The following is a 23,233-nucleotide window of genomic DNA, read 5'->3' on the forward strand; positions in this document are numbered from 1 at the left end:
ATTAAGCCTTTTAGTTATTACAAGGGTAAAAATTCTCACCTTAACACCCACTAGATTATTTCTTCCCGAAGGTAGGCAATGTAGGCGGATATTTCCAATACATTTGGGAAATCAGTTCAAGATATAGTAGACATGATAAACCTAAATAAGGTAAATGTAATAAATAATATTAAACCATAACCTTGAATGTATAGAGGGTGCACCCCTAAAACAGTTACATAGTCAGTCACTTAATTTTAAAAGTAATCTAAGAATTAATACAAATGTTTATATTAAGTGAAGATTAAACCCATAACTATAACATTCCTCCGGTCAAACTGTTTATAATTAATCTTATAATTCTCCATTCAAAAGTCGGCTGGAAGAGATCGCTCTTAGCGATAAGGCCACTTATTTATTTCTATGTAACCTTTTCTTGTAATTATTTATATTTATAATAAGTATACAAATGAAATCTTTTGTAGGACACAATAAATAGTATCTATCTATCTAACTATACAAAGATGTAACTACCAATCCGATGCAACCGTTTTAGTTTTCCTGTCACGGCGGACAGGACTTGCAAACTTGTTAACTTCCTAACTTTCCTAGAACTTGAGTAACGTGAAAACCGTACCTACTGACCGCGTATAAATTTGTAATTAACGGTGTTTGTTGACATGAAGTACTATAAATATCGCAAACTATACTGTGCAACCCGGTCCGGTTAAGTGATAATGTGTTATGCCTCTTGTATATTGTATTAAAGAGAATACAGCTTAGACCTCAAGAATTGCAATACAAGAAGGCTATGATGAGCGACACAGTATACTCTGTTATATTCATGGTACTGTTCATGTCTATAGGCGAATAACACTTTCCATCAGGTGGACCGTCAGCTTGTTTACCATTTTAAGTTAAATAAAAATGTACTAGTTATCTTCAGTACGGTCTATAAAAAGGTAAAATGATAACAATATATCAAAACTCTACGACCTATTCAACAACAATATTATTCGTTTTATACAAAACACGAAAGATAAAATTGTACTTTAGTTATTTTTATTCCTAAATAATAAAAGAAACGAGCATAAAATTAGAATCCAAAATAGATGGTCATGCATACATTTGCATACATGACCATATATTTTATGACGGTATGGATAATATAGGCATAGGAAGTTTCAATAAAGATTAGCCCAAAAGAAAAACAATATCCATTTCAATTTACTATTTGAATAATATACTATGTATATAAATAAAATATGTCTGGAATATGTCATAGAAATGTGTCTCCGTTTTAGTGATGGATGTGCCACAATGTCTGGGACGATTCAACCTAAATTACGGAATGTATTATGTACCTTCTGTTACTTATATCAATAATATAATACATTTCAGTGCATTTTACGAAGAAAAATATAAGAAACAAGTATTAGTCGTTTATCTCCCTGTATGACTAATCGTTATCATTAAATGAAATTAGATAAAAAACGATTTCTCCATATTAACTATCAAACTCAAGATTCACTGGAAGAAATCCGTCCAAGCGATTAGTCTGACTGGGTACTTTGTTATTTTTACGCTGTATCTTTTTATAACATATTTACATATACTTTGTAATAACAAACTGGCTAAATTCAATTAAACTGTTTTGTTTTATTTAAAATTCGGAATTTTCTTTAAGTATATAAATTTACTGTCTTTAGAGTCCCGCTACTAGAGGAGAATATAGCACACAGCAATAGGCCTAAAACTTATATTATTAACTTACCACGCATCTACCACCGTAACTAGGAGCTATAATAGTCTACTCAGCGTCTGAGCCTTTACAGATAATATATAGATATTATAATACATACTGGTACTTAGCTCCTAGACAAGGTCATTTACACTAAGCCACTAGCATTGCAATACAATCTATCTCGATTATTCTCTATACTAATTTTCATATAAAAAAAATCAGTCGTTTATCTCCTTTATGGCGATAAATAATAACGTAGAAAGAAATAAATTCATTTTCATAAATTATAGTAACATAGTAACTGACTCCTCCTCCTTCAAGTTGGTACTGGGCTACTACGCCTTTTGTATCATAAAAATTTCTGTGACAAAAATAATGCTCTTTATTATCGAAGCGATTCAAGTACATCTTAAAGTATCTATTTGTACTTACATAATTTAAATTTAGTTCCAAAAAAAATAGATTCAATTGGGGAAATTTTTACGTGTACAATAGGAGCGTAGACAATGGAGTCAATTTTAAGGCTCTAAACTAAAATTAAACTAGATAGTTTTGCGAAAACACTATTTTAAGGATCAATAGGAACTAACCTTGTTATTCATAAAAACATCAAACCTCTTATATTTTTTAGCTATTGAGGTATTTTGTTTTTCTTTTTCTTTTTTTGGGCTAATTTCTTAACTTAAAAAGTAGTGACAAAACACTTCAATAGCTAAAATAAATTTGAAGGGCATTTTAGTTTTTCTGAATAAAGGGGTAAATTTATAATGATTATAACTTATATATATTTTAATTTATATTTGTTCTCAGAATAAAGAGTTCGTTCTGACACGTAATAAAAATTTTAGAGATAGATTTAGAGAATGACGTCTCAAAATCGACCCATACAGTCGTTTACAAAAGAAATCATCAAAATCGATGCAGAAATGAATACACACAAATACAACTAAAAATCCCCTTTAATGAAGTCGGTTGAAAATAAGACTAACAGTTGTTATTATCGCGAGCAATTGACTAATTCGTATAGGGCATCTGGTTTATTTACTTATTTCCAATCTTGCTTCTACTTGTATTTAATATTATAAATTTTCCGATGTTTACTATGTCTGAGTAAGAAAGTTATTTTAGTTTAACGACCTGTTTACCCTTTAAATCGAAACACGAAAATGTATGCATCACTGTTTCACTTTGCATTGTAGATACCTATTCAGTAAATAGACAAAAGCAAATCAGCAAATTATCAAAAATTGAGGTATTTGCGCCATCTACATTTATGAAAATACTAGCGCCATCTATTTAAATAATCCACCTTTTACATTTTACTTCCTTTGACTCAGAGAAGCAAACTAACATAATACGTAAGAACCAAAAAAGCCAAGTAGGGGGCAGTTCCTCATAACTGGCAAAAGATTGCGATAACTGAAAACTGTACAATAGATAAATTTGCTGTCAATCTTTATTGACATGTTTTGTTTTACTTTAAAGATCTAAGGATTAGCGCCAGAGAAAAATTTATTCATCTAGCGATTATTATGCAAAAAAGGAAAAATTCATAAAACTATGCAATCATTCAGTAGTAATATCAAGTTTATTTATCGTTATACGTAGTGAATCATTCCTAGAAGGCAAATAAGTCGGCTGTGTCCCAAAATTGCGTGCATCATTTAGCATATTATAAAAATTCTTTCTACTCTATTTATATTGCCATGTGAGACGCGGGTTCAATTCTATTGCTGGAGCTGTCAGCTCGGGACGTAAATTTTTACAATCTCATATTATTTTCCTACTATTATATGGAATAGTATATACTTACCAATTTCCTACTATTATAGGAATTAAAAGATCATATAAATATTTATTCGTAAACAGCCGTCAAAACTCAGAACCAAACAAAGGGAATTATAAAACGAATTCAGTTTCAGACCGGCTATTTTCAAACAAAACAACAAACTGCTAAATAAGCCAACTCGCATAATATACGATACCTAAAAAAATATCAAGGTGCCTTGAAGATTTTTTTAATAAAGTAAGCTCTTCTTAGTTTGGAACTGACGACACTGGGTAATATGTCCTATGGTATTAAGCTTATAAAAAACACAGTAGAGAATTTATTTTGTGTAGTAGTTGTTTAATACATGATGCCGGAACAAATATACAGACAGACATAAATTCTAAAAACTATCGTTTTATCTTCTATTGTTCTCATTAAGACACCTCATATCATTTTTTATAAAATATCTCCTATGAACAAATATCGTCCAGTTACAATTTTATTATATTATTAAAATAAGTAATTATAAGATAAGATTTCATGCTGCAAAATGATAGAAGAGAAAAACCAGACGCAGGAAGTCAGATGCTATTGTTCCGTGTGTCCAACATGAAGGAAATCAGACTTTGTTTATAAATTATATTCGTAGCAATTCAATTATAAAGAACTAAAACTAGGTACTTATTATACCTTAATTGTATGCTGCCTAATGTGTTATCAGCCTTCGTTAGCCACTGCAAGTGATATGTACACATTTGCTATTGATATTTCAGTGAGTATTCAAACAACAACCGGACCGATATAAATTTGTAAAGACGACACAAGAATTAATTTTATTTTTAATCGAAATCAGTGTCTCTTACATTTTAAATTGTAACATGTAACAATTTTAAAATAGGTAAGTACTTATTTTAAAATTGTTTAGATAAAATGGTTCGCTCGTGCCATTTTGAATCCTGTCTGGATTCAAATTCGTATATTAATAGATGTATTCAGAGAAAGCGCAAAATAACTGTAACGTTCATACAAATACTTCTATCTACCCACCTCATTGTTTTAATGGGTGAAAATAGTTTTTTTTTAATGAGTAACTCCATCTGTGTTGTCGGTGAACCTACACCATAGAAGTATATCATACATACTATGTACACTGACGGGTATCAGTGAGTGATGACTGATGAAGAGGAATTCCGACCGGATGGCCCGTCGTGGCAAATTATCTCAATAGTTTTCAGGGGAGACCGTGTGGTAAGCGACCTGATAATACTGTAATAAGGACTCACCTCCCGGTTTCCATTCCCATTGGGAAGAAATGGAATCATAATGGAAAGAAATGATCCCGTTGCTAGCAATATATCCTATCAAGTCGATCTTCACGTGGTTCCTCCTGGAAACAATCGTGGTTATTTCCTGGTGAATTAATCACAATAGGCTGACTTTATCTTCTTTCTATTTTTAATTGGAGCCCCGCCAGTTTTTTAGTTACCATTCCATTTTCATCTAATTACACTATTACTAGTATTGAGGGGAAGGGGTCTAACAGCTCCATTGTTAGCAATATACCCTATCAGATCGACATCTTCGCATTTGCCCATGAAAACCGTCGTGGTTTTTTTTTTGAATTCGTCATTATTGGCCACCTGATCTGCATCAATCCTCATCTATCGTTCATCCTCATCTATTATCCCTCACTGGCTCTGCCAGTACTGATAGCGTAAGTAGGGTTTGGCATTAAAAAAATAGAGAGAGAGTGACGATGTTATTACTTATAAACATAATCTATAGATTATACTTATAAGAAAATATATATTTTAGATATAATCCATCGTGGTAAATTTCACTAGAATAAACCACGATGGTTTCTAGGAGGAACTGCGTGGAGGTCGACCTGATAGGATGTATTACTAACAATGGGTCAGTTAGACCCCATTACTAACAATCTCTTTCCACCAATAGTTTAAGTCATTGTGAGTTAATATACAGTAATTATCGACAATATAATACTTTTAAAAAGAGGGAAAGGGATTGAAATGGGTTCTAACAGCCCATTGCTAACAATACACCCTATCAGGTCGACCTCCACGCGGTTCCTCCTGAAAACCATTGTGGTTAATCCTTTATGAATTCTTCACGATGGGCTAACTGGCCTGCTTTCATTTTCACCTATCATCTATCACTGGTGCCCCGCCAGCGTATACCGATAGCGCAGGTGAGATTACCATTCCATTTCCACCAATTAAAAAAAAATTAAAATACAAAACCTAAAATATACATATTAGGTATAATGAAATAGCAAGTGGCAACCATTTGATTTTTTTAGAAAATCCTGCTTTATTTGGATGTAAGAGTCGACTCGCACTTAGTATTTATTTACAAGGAGCATGTCAAACTATTTACTTTGTACTTAGTCTGTTTAAATTAATTTAGCGCAATAATTTTCAAAATTAACATGAAAGAATGCATTACGTTTTATACAAAATTCCGAAAACGGTGGCATTTTATATCTCAACATAGTCAAGAATTGTCGTTATTACCCTACTAAAATGGTACGCGATAAGAAACTACCTACATTATTCCCCTACCCAGTAAAAATAATCATAACCGAGATAGTCATTCACTCTTTACTAAGCCTGTAATAGGAACAGCGAAACGTCACCGGCTGATTGTTATCCGTCAGTTAATGTCACTCATCGAATTATGCTATTGCCATAGAGTTCATATTAGGTTATCGATAAATGATAAATACAACTATTGTTTTCACGAATAAAAGCATAATTTAATGAACAACAGAGAGAATAGTGTCTAAAATATATAAGTTTTAACAAATAAAATGCGTGTTAAATTAGTAAATACATATATTTTTACCGGAACTCGCAGATTTAGTGAATTTTCATCACAGTTAATAAAGAAACCGGCAAGAAACCCACTGTCAAAAATAAACCTTCAGGTAGGTACCAACATAAATTTAAATAATAAAAGTGTCATGTTTTGTACAAGTTTGGTTATCAAGGTATTTCTAAAGTTGATGTTTTGAGCTAAAACTTTTAGTAATAGTGAATAAACAGGTAAATACAAAATAAAATCTAAATTTAACTGTTTAACATTAAATTATTCACATTTACCGAATCGCAAAATCAAAGTAGGGAAGTAAAAACGCAAATGCACAGCATCTTCAATTTTCTTACATGCGCATGCACATGCGCGTATTTTGTAATAACTGACATAATGTTAGTTATAAATACTTTTATTTCAGCTAACTAATAAACTTGTTAACATTACTCTGTATATCAAATTGTAAATAAATAAATAATTCCTTATAATCAATGTGTAAAAAAATGTGATTATTGCTATTATTACTTACGTACTTATTTAGATTGACTGATGTAATAAATGTGATAAAGTGGTATTGTTTGTTGTCAATAAAATATAATTGTAAGAATCTGTTTTTATATATGATTATGTTATCTCTTGTTATTGTATCATCGTTAGGTCAGAACTTGTGTGAACTGAATACGATTAGCATATTACAGTTCAGTATGTGTTCTTGAACCAAAGAATTAAGTTGTGGAAAATATAATATAACTTTTATTTACACATTCCAGGAGAAAATTACTTTAAGAAATTTTAGAACTTCAACAATGAGTAATCAGCTCCTAAATAGCAATGTATGGGACAATGATCCTGAACTTTTTGAGCTCATTAAAAAGGAAAAACACCGGCAACAGTCTGGTCTTGAGATGATAGCTTCGGAGAACTTCACTTCAGTTGCTGTCCTCCAATGTCTGAGTTCCTGCCTCCACAATAAATATTCTGAAGGAATGCCTAATCAGAGGTGAGATGCTGTTGATGAATTTCCTTGTGTATCATAAGTAACTTCCTATTTCATAAAGGTAAGTTGTTTTTGTCTGCTAAGCATGGCAAATACTGGCAAAATCCTCCTTATGGCTGTGGCTTATGTTCAGTATTTACAATTAACAGCTGATATGAGAATGATGTAGAAGTTGTTAATATTGAAAATTATCAGTCCCATTACTGCTAATACCCTATCAGGTCAACTTCCATGTGGTACCACTTGGAAACCATCCTGGTTAATTCTTGATCATTTCATCACAATGTGCTAGCAGACCTGATTTCATCTTCACCTATAATCCCTCACTAGTATCTGACCAGTATAAATTAAGTGTGGGTACTATTATCAATTATTAAAGAGAATTCCGTTGATTGTCTACTGTTCAATTAATATTTTAAATTACATATTAAATAGATTTCAACATAAATACCGTACCATAAAAAATGTAATTATTAACATTTGTTACAACTGTATTTTCTCTTTTTCTTGCAGGTATTATGGTGGCAATGAATATATTGATGAAATAGAAATCTTAGCACAGAAACGCTGTCTGGAAGCTTACAGACTCAATCCAGAAGAATGGGGAGTCAATGTCCAACCTTATTCAGGTATTTTTACTTGTGTGTCATTATCATATATTCATAACTTTAAATATAATAAGAATTTTATGTCAAGTGCAAAATATATTTACCATTATCAAATTGTTATTGAAATGTTCAATTATTTTTTTAAATAATTAATCCAAGAAAGTAACTGTTTATCATCAGATGGGCTGTATACTTATTTGCTACCTTCATGGTATAAAAAAAACTATAAATACAGTGAAATAAAATAATTAACGAGTGTTCATAACAAAGTATCTAGTAAATCAGTTTTTAAATAATTAGTTAAAAACATTGAAAAATGTTAAATTGTTCTTGAAAATTAACAGATAATTGTAATGTTGCTTCATATCAGAAAGCAACAGGTATGAACACTCTTAACCAGTACAAGGTGATATGACTTACAGATTAATCTTGATTAAATCAAATCCATTTGGTAACAGAATAATAAAAATCTTAGATAACATCATCACTTAACATCAGATAAGATTTTAATTAAAAAGTCACTATCACAATGTGAGAGCTAACTAGAGAAGTGATTAAGCATAATAGACAAGGAAAACTTGCAATAAATCCCTATACTAATTGGAGGCTATTTTCCTTCTGTTAGCAAAACACCCATACCCACCACTAGGATGTTATTTTATTGTAGTAAATATTTTTTTTATTCAATTATTAAGTTGTGATTGCTTCTTAGGTTCCCCAGCAAACTTTGCAGTCTACACTGGTATTGTGGAGCCACATGGTAGAATTATGGGTCTAGATTTACCAGATGGTGGCCATCTCACTCATGGCTTCTTCACTCCTACCAAAAAATATCAGCTACATCAATTTTCTTTGAAAGCATGCCATATAAGGTAACTAAAAGAATTACAATTAATTATTTGTTGTTGTTATAATAACTATTTTTACAGGGTACAGAGGAATAACACCTGAGTTCTCAAGAATGGCAATGCATGGGGGGTATCATGAGCAAAACAGTATATTCTGTTATATCAATGGTACTGCTCATGTCTATAGGTAACGGCTACCACTTTCCATCAGGTGGACCGTCAGCATGTTTGTCATTCTAAGTTAAAAAAAAATTCTAATACACTATTTATATTTTAAATTAAAAAGAAATTAAACACATCATTCAATGTTAGTTTATAGAGTGGGGTATGTTACTATGCATCAGAGAATAACAATTATTGTAAAATATTTACAGCAAGTACCTTGTACCTGGAAAAACTATAATGATTTTTCCCTACAAAGGAGTATGAATTGAACATAGTATTTACCTTCTTGTATATTATACCGCACAGTATATTCTGTTTGTAATAGTGTTTGTGTCTACACTCAACATTTACCATTTTCAATCAAAAGGGCCTTTAGCTTGTTTGCAAGTTTAGATGTAAAGTTAGCACTGTAAGTCAAATATTTGCATTTCCAAAACGTATCGGATATTACTTATGTAGCTTTGACATAATATTATGTTGATTTTTGACACATATCTGGTTAAGGAACTCCTGTATAGAAATCTGTGTAAATAGGCTTTTGGCAGGGAAAAATAAGGTTAGTAATGATAAGTGATGCCCATATTGCCAGCAATATAGGGTATATTGCTGGCAATATGGGCATCACTTTAATCTTCACGCGATTTCTAGAAGCCATCGTGGTATCATGATCCTAATATATTCATCAGGGGGAAAAGGATTGTTAGTAATGGGGTCTAACTGACAACTCATTGCTATTAATACATCCTATCAGGTTGACCTCCACTTGGTTCTCCCTAAACATCATAGTTAATTCTAGTGGAATTCATTACGATGGGCTAACTGACCTGCTTTCATCGTCACCTATCATCCCTCACTGGTGCCCCGCCAGCATATACCGACAGCGCATGCGGGCTTACCATTCTATTATCACCCATTAAAAAAAACATATATACATATTCATCAATATCACACCGTTAGATGTAAACCAATAACACACGCGGAGTCAACATTCCATTTTAATTCACGTTCTGTTTATTGTTTTTAATATTTTATTGCGTCTGTACTTTTTATCTATATTGTCAAATATAAGTTTATCATTATTTCATGTCTGTAAGCAATACAATATTGTTATGTTGTCATAGAATTAACTCATACGTTATCAGAAATATATTTATTCAATAGATAATAAGTCGGATATAATTTATATATATAACTTATTTACAATTGATTAGAACTGAGACATGAAACTAGATTTGATTTATTTATTCATACTGATTGATTACTTGATTAAGTAAATAAGTACATTTTGTACATTTATAATAAATTTCTTAAGTACAGTCTATTTCAGCACTGATCTTATTGAGCGACTTATGTAAACAACTATGTTTAGAAATTTAAAAAATCTAGATATATTTCGACTTTAAGAATGTACATCAGTCTTTATCACAACAAAACTTTATTATTATATTATAATTATATATATAATTAATTTGTTGAAAATAATATATTGCCTGCTCCAGGATTAACTGATTTTAAGATAAATGTTGCTATTTTTAACAATTATCAAAAAAAAAAATTTTTAAGTAAAATAATTTAATTTAAAAAAAAACTCAGTCTTTAAAAAAGTACAATACTTCGAAGCCTACATGGATGTAAACCTCTTTAATAAAATCAATAATAACAATAATCGTAATGAAATAACAATAATAGGCTTTGAAATCAATAAATACATACACAACTATGATATCGCTTGAAAAAAGTATACATAAAAACAGAGTACTCAAAAGATTTAGTACGAAGGGAAGTTTACTATTAATAAGTAGCTTTTGTATATAAGTAATTTAATAGGAGTATACATAGTTAAGTTTTGATAAAACATACTACTTGTAGCATATGTATGTTTTCGAGTGAGTACTTAGTAATTTCATAGTTATATTTCCTTTTAAATTGAAACACAGCATCTAAGCAAGTTGCTCAGTGACTGAGTAGTTCACTAATATTACTTTTTACATACAAGGACTTTTAGTTACTTATCTATATTAAAAACATTTAGAAAACTGTCAACGATATGTAACAGTCTTATCGGACCTTTATTTATTACTTAATGAATAGTATAGTTACTATAACTTTTTATTATTAATATTTGACCTTATCTAGTTGTTTACTGATAAGTAACGTTGACCGCAGTACTTTGATATGCAACCCTGACGCAATGCATATAATATAGTATTAATAATGACAAAATAAATGTTGAAAATAAATGCGAAATAAATGTATCAGTGTAAAATACATAAATGTTTTAAATTAATTAAAAAAAAATCCAAAAATTTTTACATCAATAAATTATCATCCTCATTTTTTATCAACATCATATCAGCCTTTAATTGTTCGCTGTTGAATATAAACCTCCCCCTAGGGAGAGTTCTAGTTTTGGCAGTAGTTGCCACGCTTGGCAGGCAGATTGGCAACCGCAGTTAGGCTTTAGAGATGTTTTAAGAAGGTCTCTGCTGCCCATCCCTCACCCTCCTCTTACAACACCCACTGAAAAGGAAGGGATGGCCTATTCTATGCCGGGACCACACGGCCAATTTTTTATACTTAATTACATACCTACTGTATTTACATTTTTTTAGGTAGATCCTGTAACAGGTCTGATAGACTACGATAAACTCGCTGAAACCGCAAAATTATTTAAGCCACGTCTCATAATTGCCGGAATAAGCTGCTACTCACGCTGCCTCGACTACAAAAGGTTCAGACAAATTGCTGACGAAAATGGAGCATATTTACATTCTGACATGGCACATATATCGGGCTTGGTCGCTGCTGGTTCGTATTTTTGTAGTTAACATAAAAATTCAAGTAAAAAAAATATTTAAATAAAGATATTTGTATGGACGGGCCCTAAAAAGTACAAATTAAATAATATATAATAATTAATTAATAATATTGATCTTCATTGGACCATCTCTCTTCATTATTTTCCTTTTCTTTGACTGTTGGAGACGTATTATATTTCTCTCAGTATCCAGTTTTTGAGAAAGATATAAATCTAAACTTCTTTTTTTGTATTTCAGGCGTTGTCCCAAGTCCTTTCGAATACAGTGACGTAGTTTCTACTACTACACACAAGACACTAAGAGGGCCTCGAGCCGGTGTCATATTCTACCGCAAAGGTGTTCGTTCAGTCAAGCCAAATGGCACCAAAGTAATGTACGACCTTGAAAGTAAAATCAACCAAGCGGTATTCCCGGGTCTACAAGGCGGTCCTCACAACCACGCTATAGCAGCTATAGCAACTACCATGAAGCAAGCCACAACACCACAGTTTGTAGAATACCAAAAACAGGTAATATTTTTAAACATAGCATACAAATACATTTTTGTTCCCTAATATCAGAAATTATTCCGCCCTGAATCTATTTCAATCATAGAAAAGCAAGAAGAAATATACACCATTAACTACATACGATAAGAGTTTACAAAGTGAAAAACAAATTATCAGTAAAGGCGCAAGCCACAGATCTATGTGGTGAATGATAGTATATATAACCCAAATATTAGATTCTACGATTGGATTCAAAACTGCGAGAAAATGGAAAGGAATATTTTTGTGTAAACAATATTTTAAAAATGTTATATTCTTACAGATAATTAAAAATGCACAAAGATTATGTGAAGGGATGAAATCTCGTGGATATAACATAGCTACAGGAGGGACCGATGTGCACCTCGCTTTAGTAGACGTGCGTAGCGCCGGCCTCACGGGGGCAACGGCCGAGCGTATTTTGGAGTTGTGTAGCATTGCCTGTAATAAGAATACAGTACCCGGAGATAAGAGCGCATTGAATCCCAGTGGTATTAGACTAGGTGGGTTTATTTTACTGTTATTAAATAAAACAATTACATTTATTTGTTATTGAATGTATGTATGTATGTCAATAAGGATGCTGCAATATTTTTAAAACATTTGTCTATACAGTATATTTGTGTCCTTGATACATATTATTTATGTAATATATATTAAAGTTATGAAGTTCAGCTATCTATATTTAAATTAATAAATTAACTAAATACAATTACATTTAACGGAAATTAACTTGTTTTCCATTCAAAGTTGCATTTAAAAAAACTTAACCTGATGCAGGTGACTGATACTTAACTACTTTTTTATATAAAAATAATTTGTGTTATAGGTACTCCTGCTTTAACTACAAGAGGATTGAAAGAGTCCGATATTGATAAAGTGGTTGATTACATTGATAAAGCACTACAAATTGCCCAAGATGCTATAAAAATATCAGGGACCAAATTGGTGGAATTCAACAAAGTTGTACAGGACAACTCCGATATTAAAAATAGAATCACTACTCTGAAAGCAGAAATTGAAAAATACAGCCAATCATTTCCTTTGCCTGGCTTGGAAACATTATAATTGTATTATTATAATTGTTTTGTCATGTTATTTTGATATTACAAATAAATGTATAAGTTTTGTATTAATTTACAATTGAAATCTCCACTTCATTGTAAGTTTTATTATTTTGATTAAATAAGCACCATTAATTTTAATACAATGTTTTATTTTACCTAATTTTAGTAACTAAATAAGTTTCTGCAGGCAACACCAAAAAATATTCTATAATTCATTAAATTTAAAAAGAGGTGAAACTTCATATTAGGTGTTATGACACCTAGATCTTTGTGCAAGTTATGTCCTTTCAAAATATTTAAACTGAGGAGAGTAGACGTAAAGAGAACAGTAAGAGAAGCGTCGTATTGTAAACTGTAAATGATAGTTCCAAAACCCCCTCGAATGACGGTAGAGTACTAACAGAGTATGTAATGAATTTAACCGTTATTGATGCGTTGAAATGCGCTGAGTTGGAAAATTTAATATCTTTATTTATATCTTAAAGCATAATTAAAAGTAAAAAAATGGACCATTCATTTTTGTGCTACTAAGCTGTGCTGTAAACCATAGAATTAAAAATCTCGTTAACTGAAGTAGGCTGTATAATTACATCCCTTTGCCCCCGAGTCAATCGTTTATTTTTTATTTCATTCAAAATATTATCATTCAATTCATATTCGCATCATTCAATCGTTCGTTCATCTCACTCACTGTTTCTCTTGCGAATTTGACTTGTTTTTGTGTTGCTAATAATTTTGAAACGCACATTTATAGTTGTAAATCTTAAAATTAACTGTTGTGTATATTTTTTACACAAAATTAAACGGAATATTTTGAAATAACTGTTTAAAAATTCCATTTCTACACCGACCTTGTGAAAAAGAACCCAGTGTATTTTGTTTGACACATTGAAGAAAAAGTGAATTATTTATCTCATTTAAATAGTGTGTCTGGATATATTGTACATATAAAGTATAGCTCAGGAATAATGTACAACTAAATGGATAATACAAAAAGATAAGATCAGAGCAAGAGTATGCATACAGATGCGTGTGGTAAACACCACCTGGAGCTCAGGCGTGTGAACTCACCATGACTATGTACCCTATGTCTGGAATGGTAGCAGCTCCACAGCAGGCAACTAACGAGGTTGCCCAAAACGGTAGTACTACTTTGCCTCGGTCACATCACCAAAGAACAGGTAAATAAGACAAATAGCTATGTCTAAAATATTTCTAATAATACATTAAAGTGTTCTAATATGAAGGAATTAAGAATTTTATGTAGATTTTATTATAGACCAAATGTATGTTAACTATGAAAGAAACAAAACTATACTTTCATACACCAATATTTGTTTTTGACTCCTTTAATATATTTTTGTTTGTTGCTACTTTAGACTGTCATCATTAGTTTCAACAATTGGTATTAAATCTAATAAGTATGTGCCATGTCAGTAGATTACAGTATTTATAATTAATTTACAGCATTTCTTAATTAAATATTTAATCTTTAAACAAACCAGCTTTGCAAATTTGATTTGAAGAAAATATTACAATAATTTAATGACGTTATAATGTTTTATATATTTTGTAGAAAAATTTCTTCATTGCATTTGTAAATTTAATTGATAAAGTAGTAGTACTTATATTTATTTGAAAGAGATAATTTTCTTATAAAGAATATATTTTTCTATAGTAAATGTTCATCAAGGAATGTATCCTAATATACATTAAATAGGTATTAATAACAATCTGAGATATACATTAACAACTGCATCTCCTTTTACATCCTGTACTTTTTGAGTATTCAGAAAAGCCTACTGGATTGCCAGTCTAATTTATATTATATATATTCTTTATTGCACTAAAACATACAGTAACAATAATAAGTTAATAACAATTTAATTTAGAATAACAAAGTAAGTTTTTGATAAAATAATTATAATTGATAATTTCAAAAAGAGTTTAGTAAACAAGTAATACTATAATTTATAAAAAAGTATTTATTAATATTAATATGCCATAGGCAATTTTCAGGATAATTAATAATAGTTTTTCAGGTCAATAATTTTTTAAAAATATTATTCTTAAAAAGGTTGGTTGGATTCTATTTGCTAATAGAAGACTTTGTATCTACATAAGTGCCTCTGTTCCTGCTTCTGATTTATGTTTCTGCTACAAAGCAGCTGCGCTGGCTTTGCTGTCTCAGTTTGAAGTGTGGAATGCAGAATACTGAATACGCATAAAATATTAATGTTCAGTCGCTGAACAAAGGCTATTATGCTGTCCATGTCTATAGGCAATGTTTAACACTCCACAAAGTGAAACATCTTCCTATTTGACAATTAATCTTGTATATAATTTAAGACTTGATTCCACAAAATAAACTGACTTCAGTTGAGGTAAAACCAGTTATTTTGATTTAAAAACTGAACTACTGCACCAATTTTGACCAATCTGTAAAAATATCCTTTCAGATAAAAAAAGAATTTTCCAAATCTGTTTATAACTGATGAAATTATGAGGTAACAAACATATACAATATAGCTAAATTGTGAACTTCCTTTTATCTGAAGTTGGTTGAAGAAAATTCTACACCACACCATAAATCCAAAAAAATGTAAACTAATATTACAATTTACCAACAGGGAGACCACCAGCAGCTCCAAAGTCCTACGACTACTTACTTAAAGTACTCCTTGTTGGAGACTCAGATGTTGGCAAACAAGAGATACTCCAAGACTTAGAAGATGGCTCTGCAGACTCCCCATTTTGCAGTGGCAGTGGTAATTATATATATAAAATAATATTTCTTAAACGAATATCTTATAATGAAAGTTATAAAAGAAGAGATAGGCTTACAGATTTCAAAATTTCTTATATGTAATCTAAATATGAATTTGATGAAAACAGCTAGACACTTATTTGTATGAATGTACTCTAATTTTTTACTTTATGTACTTGAAAATAATTGTATGTATATTTATATATAAACAGATACAGCTTGTTAATTGACATGATCCAATTTCTTAAAACTAGTATTATGTTATTCCTAAAAAAAATATTTTACCATTGGCATTTACCATGCCTCTGTTGTAAAACTAGATAATTTTTTATTTACCATAATTTGGGTTTTTACAATAAAAAACATAATATTTATACATGTTTAGTGCATAGTGTTCATATTTGTGGTCAGAGAGATAGGTTGAGTTTGATTTAGTGAATACCTACCCCAAAGATGATTTTTTTTTTTATAAAATCCTTACATTTATCAGCTCATGTTGGTAAAACCTAATATTAACCAATTTACTAGCTTTTACAGTAACAGATACATATATTCATTTTACTGTTATGCTGTTCATAATGAGATAATTCTATTTTTAGCCTACAAAACAACAACAATTTTGTTAGATGGCAAAAGAGTGAAGCTACAGTTATGGGACACGTCAGGGCAAGGCAGGTTCTGCACAATCATTCGTTCATATTCGAGAGGAGCGCAAGGCATTTTATTAGTTTATGACATTACCAATAAATGGTCTTTTGATAGTATTGACAGGTGGCTAGAAGAAGTTGAAAAGGTAATATTGCTTTAGCTTAAATTTTTTGTTAATACATGTTTGGTGTTGGACAGCACTTCCAACAACCAACCACCATCCATTCTTAGGGTCCAATCCCAGACATGTATCTTATTGTATTGGATAATAAAATGCATTATTTAGACTAAAACAACTGGTATTCTTTTATAGGTTTGGTGAGTTATTCCAGTCCACAATACCTACTCATTTTAGATATCTTTATTTACCTACTGTGATAATCATAATAAAAATATTGTATTAATCTCAATATATATGATTAAATATATACTTGATAGGTAAAAGTACACCACTACTTTTTTTATGAGTGATAATGAAATGGTAACTCCATCCGCGCTATCCGGTATACACCGGCGGGGCACCAGTGAAAGATGATAGGTGAGGATGAAGCAGGCCAGTTAACCCATCGTGACGAATTCAACAAGAATTGTTCACGATGGTTTCCAGGGGGAACCACGTGGAGGTCGACCTGATAAGGCATATTGCTAGCAATGGGGCTGTCAAACTCCATTGCTAACAACCTTTCCTCCCAGTACACCACTACTAGGCACTTATATTATGAAGTGTTAAATTTTTTACTATCAAAATATTGTTTATCTACAGACCAATTGTGTTCTTGAATAGCCTTTTATTTTAATATAAAATGACAAATCATACTACATAATACTAAATCAATACATATAACAAAATCGTAACTGATCGCTGTCTGTACATGGAAATTATATAAGAAAAACTATTATAGTAGGGCTTTGTGAACACAATAGAACCCAAAACATTGACTTTTAGAATTTTTGTGTTTGTCTGTACGTTTGTGCACGCTAATCTCAAAAACGGCTTAACAGACTTGAATGCGGTTTTCACTAATGCGTTGCAGTTTGCTGCATGTAACATTTAGAGTTTGTTTTATTTCAATCGGATCATAAATAAAAAAGTTACATCTAAAGAATTACATATAAAATGCTATAAAAAGTGTATAGTATGCTTTATATAATGATTCACACGATTGCAACCGCGGAATACAGCTAGTACGAAATATAAACCCTTATATTTTGAATTGGTTCAAAATATTAATTTTAAATATTTTTTGTGTTCAAGCATGCACCAGGGGTTCCAAAAGTATTAGTTGGGAACCGATTACATCTAGCCTTCAAACGACAAGTACAAGAGCGTGACGCTGAATTGTATGCAGCCAAAAATCATATGGCATTTTTTGAAGTCAGCCCCTTGTGTGATTTTAATATTAGAGAAAGTTTTTGTGAGCTTTCAAGGATGGCATTGCATAGAAATGGCATGGAAAGATTATGGAGGAGCAATAAAGGTAAGTTTAGATTCTTTACAATTCATATTATTTTGAGGACGCCCAATGGTATCTTAAGCCCAAACACATTTTTTTTCATACAAGTTTGAGAATCTGTCATACAGAAAGTTAATATACAGTAACTGGCCACTGCAACAAAAAAACAAACGCATTATTAATAATAATAATCTTTATTTCAAACAGTGGATTACAAAACGTGCGTGCGTGCGTGCGCGCGCGTGTGTTGTGTGCTTGCATTTCAATATATATTTTAGAAAACAGGTCTTATCAGATCCTCTGTATGCACATGCTCTGTATTCATGTGTTACCTGCCCTTTCGTCATAAAGTCTTGCACTAACCAATAATTTTATTTTCATTTTTCACCTGCAACACAGCAATCAAGCAATCTGCTTGGAGGCTATATTAATAGGTAACATAAAAGTATTAAGTTGAAAGTGACTAATATGTTGTTCTGTTTCTTGTAATTACAGTACTAAGCCTCCAAGAGCTATGCTGTCGCGCGATCGTAGCTCGCACATCTGTGTACGGATTGGAGCGGCTACCGCTGCCGACCACGCTGAAGTGTCACCTGAAGTCGTATGCGATCTCCGCAGCGCCGAGCCGGCACCGTGCGCGGACTACAAAACATCCGCACCACACACGCCTCAATTGCACTGGCCGCAATTCGTGCACAATCGCTTGAAAACGTTGAGTGATCTAAAGGTGGACCATAAACTAAAGGAACAAAAAGCTAAAATTAAATATAATCAAAACAAAGTATGTTTAGCCTGAAAGAACAAAATTGTTCATAAAACAGTAGGAGTAAAGTGAGACTGTACTTAGAATGCTCATAAAGCTTTCAATATGTTTTGTTCTCTTGGTCTAATTCCACTTTTACGTGTGACGACTGAACATTGATATGGTTCGTATCTGTGAAGGATGTGGATTCGTAATGTCAATAAATCGATTACAATCTGAGGACCGTTTCGAACCTGGGATGATGTGAAATTTGAGTAATGAACTAGATATCTGTGCATATCTCGAAACGTTGTTTGACAATTTTGTACAAAATATTTTTTCAGTTAACACTATATATAATATTCACAAACTTTCCGACTGCCAGTAGTAAATTCCTACACACACATTATATCCCGCGTGTTAATTAACGAATGGCGTTTCTGATTACTTCTGACGGAATAACCTCACTACTTGCGGAAAGAAATCAGATTATTTATGCACTAATCATTTATTTATCATATTTATAAAGTATTTATAATATTTTTTAAGTAAAAAAATAATTAAACAAACATATCTTTATTAGTGGTTATGATTTTAGATTATCATAAATTAATTTTTAATTATTATTACAAAATTCAACCAACCACGTAAATTGATATGCTAAATACATTGAGTTTATTTCAACGTGTATTAATATTATACATGAAGTATTATTTTAATTTACATTTGATGTTATTGATACAATAGTAATATTATCCTGTACATCGGTGGGTAGTTCGTTAATGGATCCAAGAACTAGATAATCAACCATACACTCACCATAACAGTTATTTAAGCGAGTGCTATTATTACAGTTGTTTCCGACAGTCCGTGTGTATACAGCATGATTCATTCATTCCAATATTTTTTGTTAAAAAAGTTTTACTTAAGCAATATATATTTAAATTGTAAGTATGCATGTAAATATTGAAAAAGGCCAATATCGTCTATAATACTGCATCTTAATTTTTAGAGATACAATTTGTTTAAAAAACTCAATTCAACTTCCTGAACATTCGAGATTATCAGAAATGCTATACGTTACTCAACACATTATATATAAATAAATATTCTATAATAATAATACTTAACCAGAAAATTATGAAATTCTAATTAAAATGTCCAAATAAGTTGGAATTTTCCTAACACAAAAGCAGGCTGTAACTAACAACGGATTTGTGACTAGGTAATAGGGACACTAGATTAGATATTGTTACTTAACAAATATGTGAATATAAGTGTTATTTAATTATAATAATGTGAATATTTTGTAGTGTGGCAATAAGGCCATTCATTTGTCCATCTATTGTACGAAAATACTTTAAAACTGTACTAATATTATTGTTACGTGCCTAGCGATATGAATATAGTGATCTGGTGATAAAAACAACAGGTTATAAGTGCCATGATTTTTCTGGTGCACTAAATCGTTGTAATATTTATGCTTTTACAACACGTATAATACAAACTACATACCTATCTTAACGCATCTAACCACATAATCCCACTTATATTGTACCTATATGTGAGTTTGTAGTGACATCTAAAAAACGGCGGAATAGATCTGAATTTAGTTTGGCATTTAGATGAACTATACCTTAAATTATTTTTTACATTACTATACAGATACTTCAACCTATGTTTCCCTGTGGCATATTTCAAGCTTAGATTACATAATGCAACTAATTTCATTTATTACGCATGAATGTAATTATGATATTAACCCCACGAAACTAGTTTCAATAGTGCACTCAATATGCAGATATTTTCGCGACATTAATTTCGAGTTTATATGATTGATTTATCATGACGTTTCGTTTTAATAAAACTAGTTTTGCAATGTAAATTAGGTTTTACAATCTGAGTCCACGCAACCAATATATGCAAATTATTTTCTGTACATCCTTTTATACATTTTTGTTTTGCTAGTTATAAAATGAAAGGCAAAATTAATATCTATATCTCCACCATTCGTATCTACATACATTAATAAGTATAATTAAGCCAATTAACATATATCGGAGTTCTTGTAAATTTAGCATGTGAGTTGTGCGAATTCACCTATTGTCCACTATTATAAGTATGTAATTTTTCACATTGTATCAATAAAAATTGTACATATTTTGGCTAAATTTATAAATATTGTGAAGAGTTCATTGCATACTAAAAGTTTGAAGTACTACAAATATGAACGTCAATGTAATAAGGCGGCTATTTTCTGAAACATTATTTACTAGATAATAATAATTTGGTATGTTACCGGTTATTTATCCACTTTAGTATGTTTATTCCTAATCTGCGTATTATTTTTTGTAATAAAGGTGTCAAAATATTTTTGACATTTTAAAATATTTATTTTGGTAATGCTATATCCCTTAAAATGGGTAAAATTAATTACAATGTTTTTCATCAATAATGTGCACTGTAAAAACTTACAGACTGCTACTATTCAACAATTAATTGAGGACTCATGCTGGTGGAAATGTGCTGTTAGTCTGTAAAAAGGCTAAAAAGCAGTTCAGTATTAATAATGTAATTTGTTTCTCCTAATTTTTTATGAAGTGTTTACATCACTATAATTTACTGGACCAACATTTATGACTAAATCGAAAAATTTTCCACGCCAAATGAAAAGTAATGAGGATGCCACGAATGACACATTAATTATATCAAATGCAAAAATTATTTTGGCGTTTTGTATGATAAATATACTTTTTATATGATTGTATAGTAATGGCAAAAACAACTTGCATGTAATTAGATAAATTGCCGTTTATACATACATTGACATTGGGACATTTAGGACATTGTCGTTATCTTGAAAATAATAAGTAATACTTTTACGCAATAGATCAATATTTCAAACGGTACAGATTCGTACAATCCGTCCCTACGACTAGCAGAACTAAACTTACTTTTAGCATTGGCAGTACACGTAATGTATGGTAAATAAATTATCTTTTGGATGGTTGGTACATACAGCGAATATACGATCTGGAAATTCAGGTCACTAAATGCGATGTAGCATGAAAACAAATGCTAAAATGACCTATTTTGATACAGCAGCCGAACGTTGAAACGTGACATCTTTGCAATCGGAAAATCGCTGATGCTAAAAGTATTATATGTGTGTAATGGCCCTTATCGACGTATTTACTTTTTGTTCTTATTTTGTTTTATAATGACTAATCATCTCGGCATATTCGTTGATCTTTGTTATGAAATGAAATCAATATTTTTAAAAAGTAATGTGTAGTTTTGTATTATTAAAAACAAAAATATTGTTTACTTGGTAGAAATCTAGAACAAAATTTCAATACATTGAACAAATACATAAAAATTTTTCTTTTCTAAATACGCGTTAGATAAAAATTAATGCATTAATTTGATTATATTTTATATTATGGTATTTTGGTATTAATTGCAATTTTAGATCACATGCACGTTACTTTTTTAAAATTTAGAACCACTTTATCTGAACCAATATAGAGTACGGAAATGGACTTATATTTTTTATTCTTTTTTAATAATGTAAAAACATATGTAAAAATATTTTCAATATTCTGATATTTTAATGTAGTATTATACCAAAAATGAATGTTTTTTTTTTTGTATACTATTCTAAATTCAAATCGTTAAAGTTTAACAAGTGCACGTTACACCAACCGCAGTTATTGTATATATATTGTTTTTATTATTTACTTATTTTCATATTTTGTGATAGTTTTAGTTTATATAAATCCAAATACACTAATGCAAGCTAAAAGTTTGGGTTAGATATACAGTCATAATGTTATTTCTGCTATTATTGTAAGTTGTGAAATAAAACTAATTTATAATTAAATATTAACGTTTTTAATTTCCTTACACAAGGTGCATTGTTAAGTAACTATTTATTTTGTATCTTTGTCCTTTACCACCATTTACCTACAATTATTTATATTTAAACATGTATTATCTACTACAAGTCGTTTATCAAACTACTATTTATAATAAATATATATGATTCAATAGATACTTAGCAATTTGGTAATATTGAAAAGGGGCAATAGCCCGTCCACTTTGAAAATTTTCAAGTACAATTTTCATTTATTAGTAATATCACAGACAATATAATACTATACTAGTAATATTAAACTAGATGTTATGCACCAAAAATGATCGAGTCCCTACGAAAATTTATATTGAAGTTGGGGTCAGAAATATACATAATTGTAATCACAATT

General features: G+C 30.7%; 2 protein-coding genes and 1 long non-coding RNA gene across 5 annotated transcripts in view; 2 read left to right on the forward strand and 1 right to left on the reverse strand.

The window, feature by feature from the left end:
* Positions 1–7,097, reverse strand: part of LOC128202572 (uncharacterized) — a 67,913-nt gene extending 60,816 nt beyond the window's left edge. Inside the window, exons 1-2 of one of the 3 annotated variants that reach the window (XR_008253864.1) lie at positions 6,860–7,097; positions 4,778–4,881 (exon numbers count right to left, since the gene is read on the reverse strand). This is a non-coding gene — a long non-coding RNA (uncharacterized LOC128202572). The remainder of the gene's footprint in view (positions 1–4,777; positions 4,882–6,859) is intronic. The other 2 variants (XR_008253863.1, XR_008253862.1) reach the window with 2 other exon arrangements.
* On the forward strand, positions 6,129–13,500 carry LOC113513716 (serine hydroxymethyltransferase). The gene is given in 9 exon segments (XM_052903353.1): positions 6,129–6,441; positions 7,097–7,326; positions 7,837–7,952; positions 8,644–8,760; positions 8,763–8,803; positions 11,557–11,752; positions 12,001–12,272; positions 12,574–12,793; positions 13,120–13,500. Coding segments are annotated over 9 exon segments (1,548 nt in total). The 5' UTR covers positions 6,129–6,324; the 3' UTR covers positions 13,359–13,500.
* A 528-nt stretch (positions 13,501–14,028) lies between these two features.
* On the forward strand, positions 14,029–22,851 carry LOC113511468 (ras-related protein Rab-40C). Its single transcript, XM_026895095.3, has 5 exons — positions 14,029–14,538; positions 15,988–16,125; positions 16,724–16,917; positions 18,028–18,250; positions 18,722–22,851. Exons 1-5 carry the CDS (start codon positions 14,430–14,432, stop codon positions 18,931–18,933), a joined length of 876 nt encoding a protein of 291 aa, XP_026750896.2. The 5' UTR covers positions 14,029–14,429; the 3' UTR covers positions 18,934–22,851.
* The last annotated feature ends 382 nt before the right edge of the window (positions 22,852–23,233 follow it).

This window comes from Galleria mellonella, unplaced genomic scaffold (assembly GCF_026898425.1).
Source record: "Galleria mellonella isolate WM207_F2 unplaced genomic scaffold, CSIRO_AGI_GalMel_v1 utg139, whole genome shotgun sequence".
NCBI lineage: Eukaryota > Metazoa > Arthropoda > Insecta > Lepidoptera > Pyralidae > Galleria > Galleria mellonella.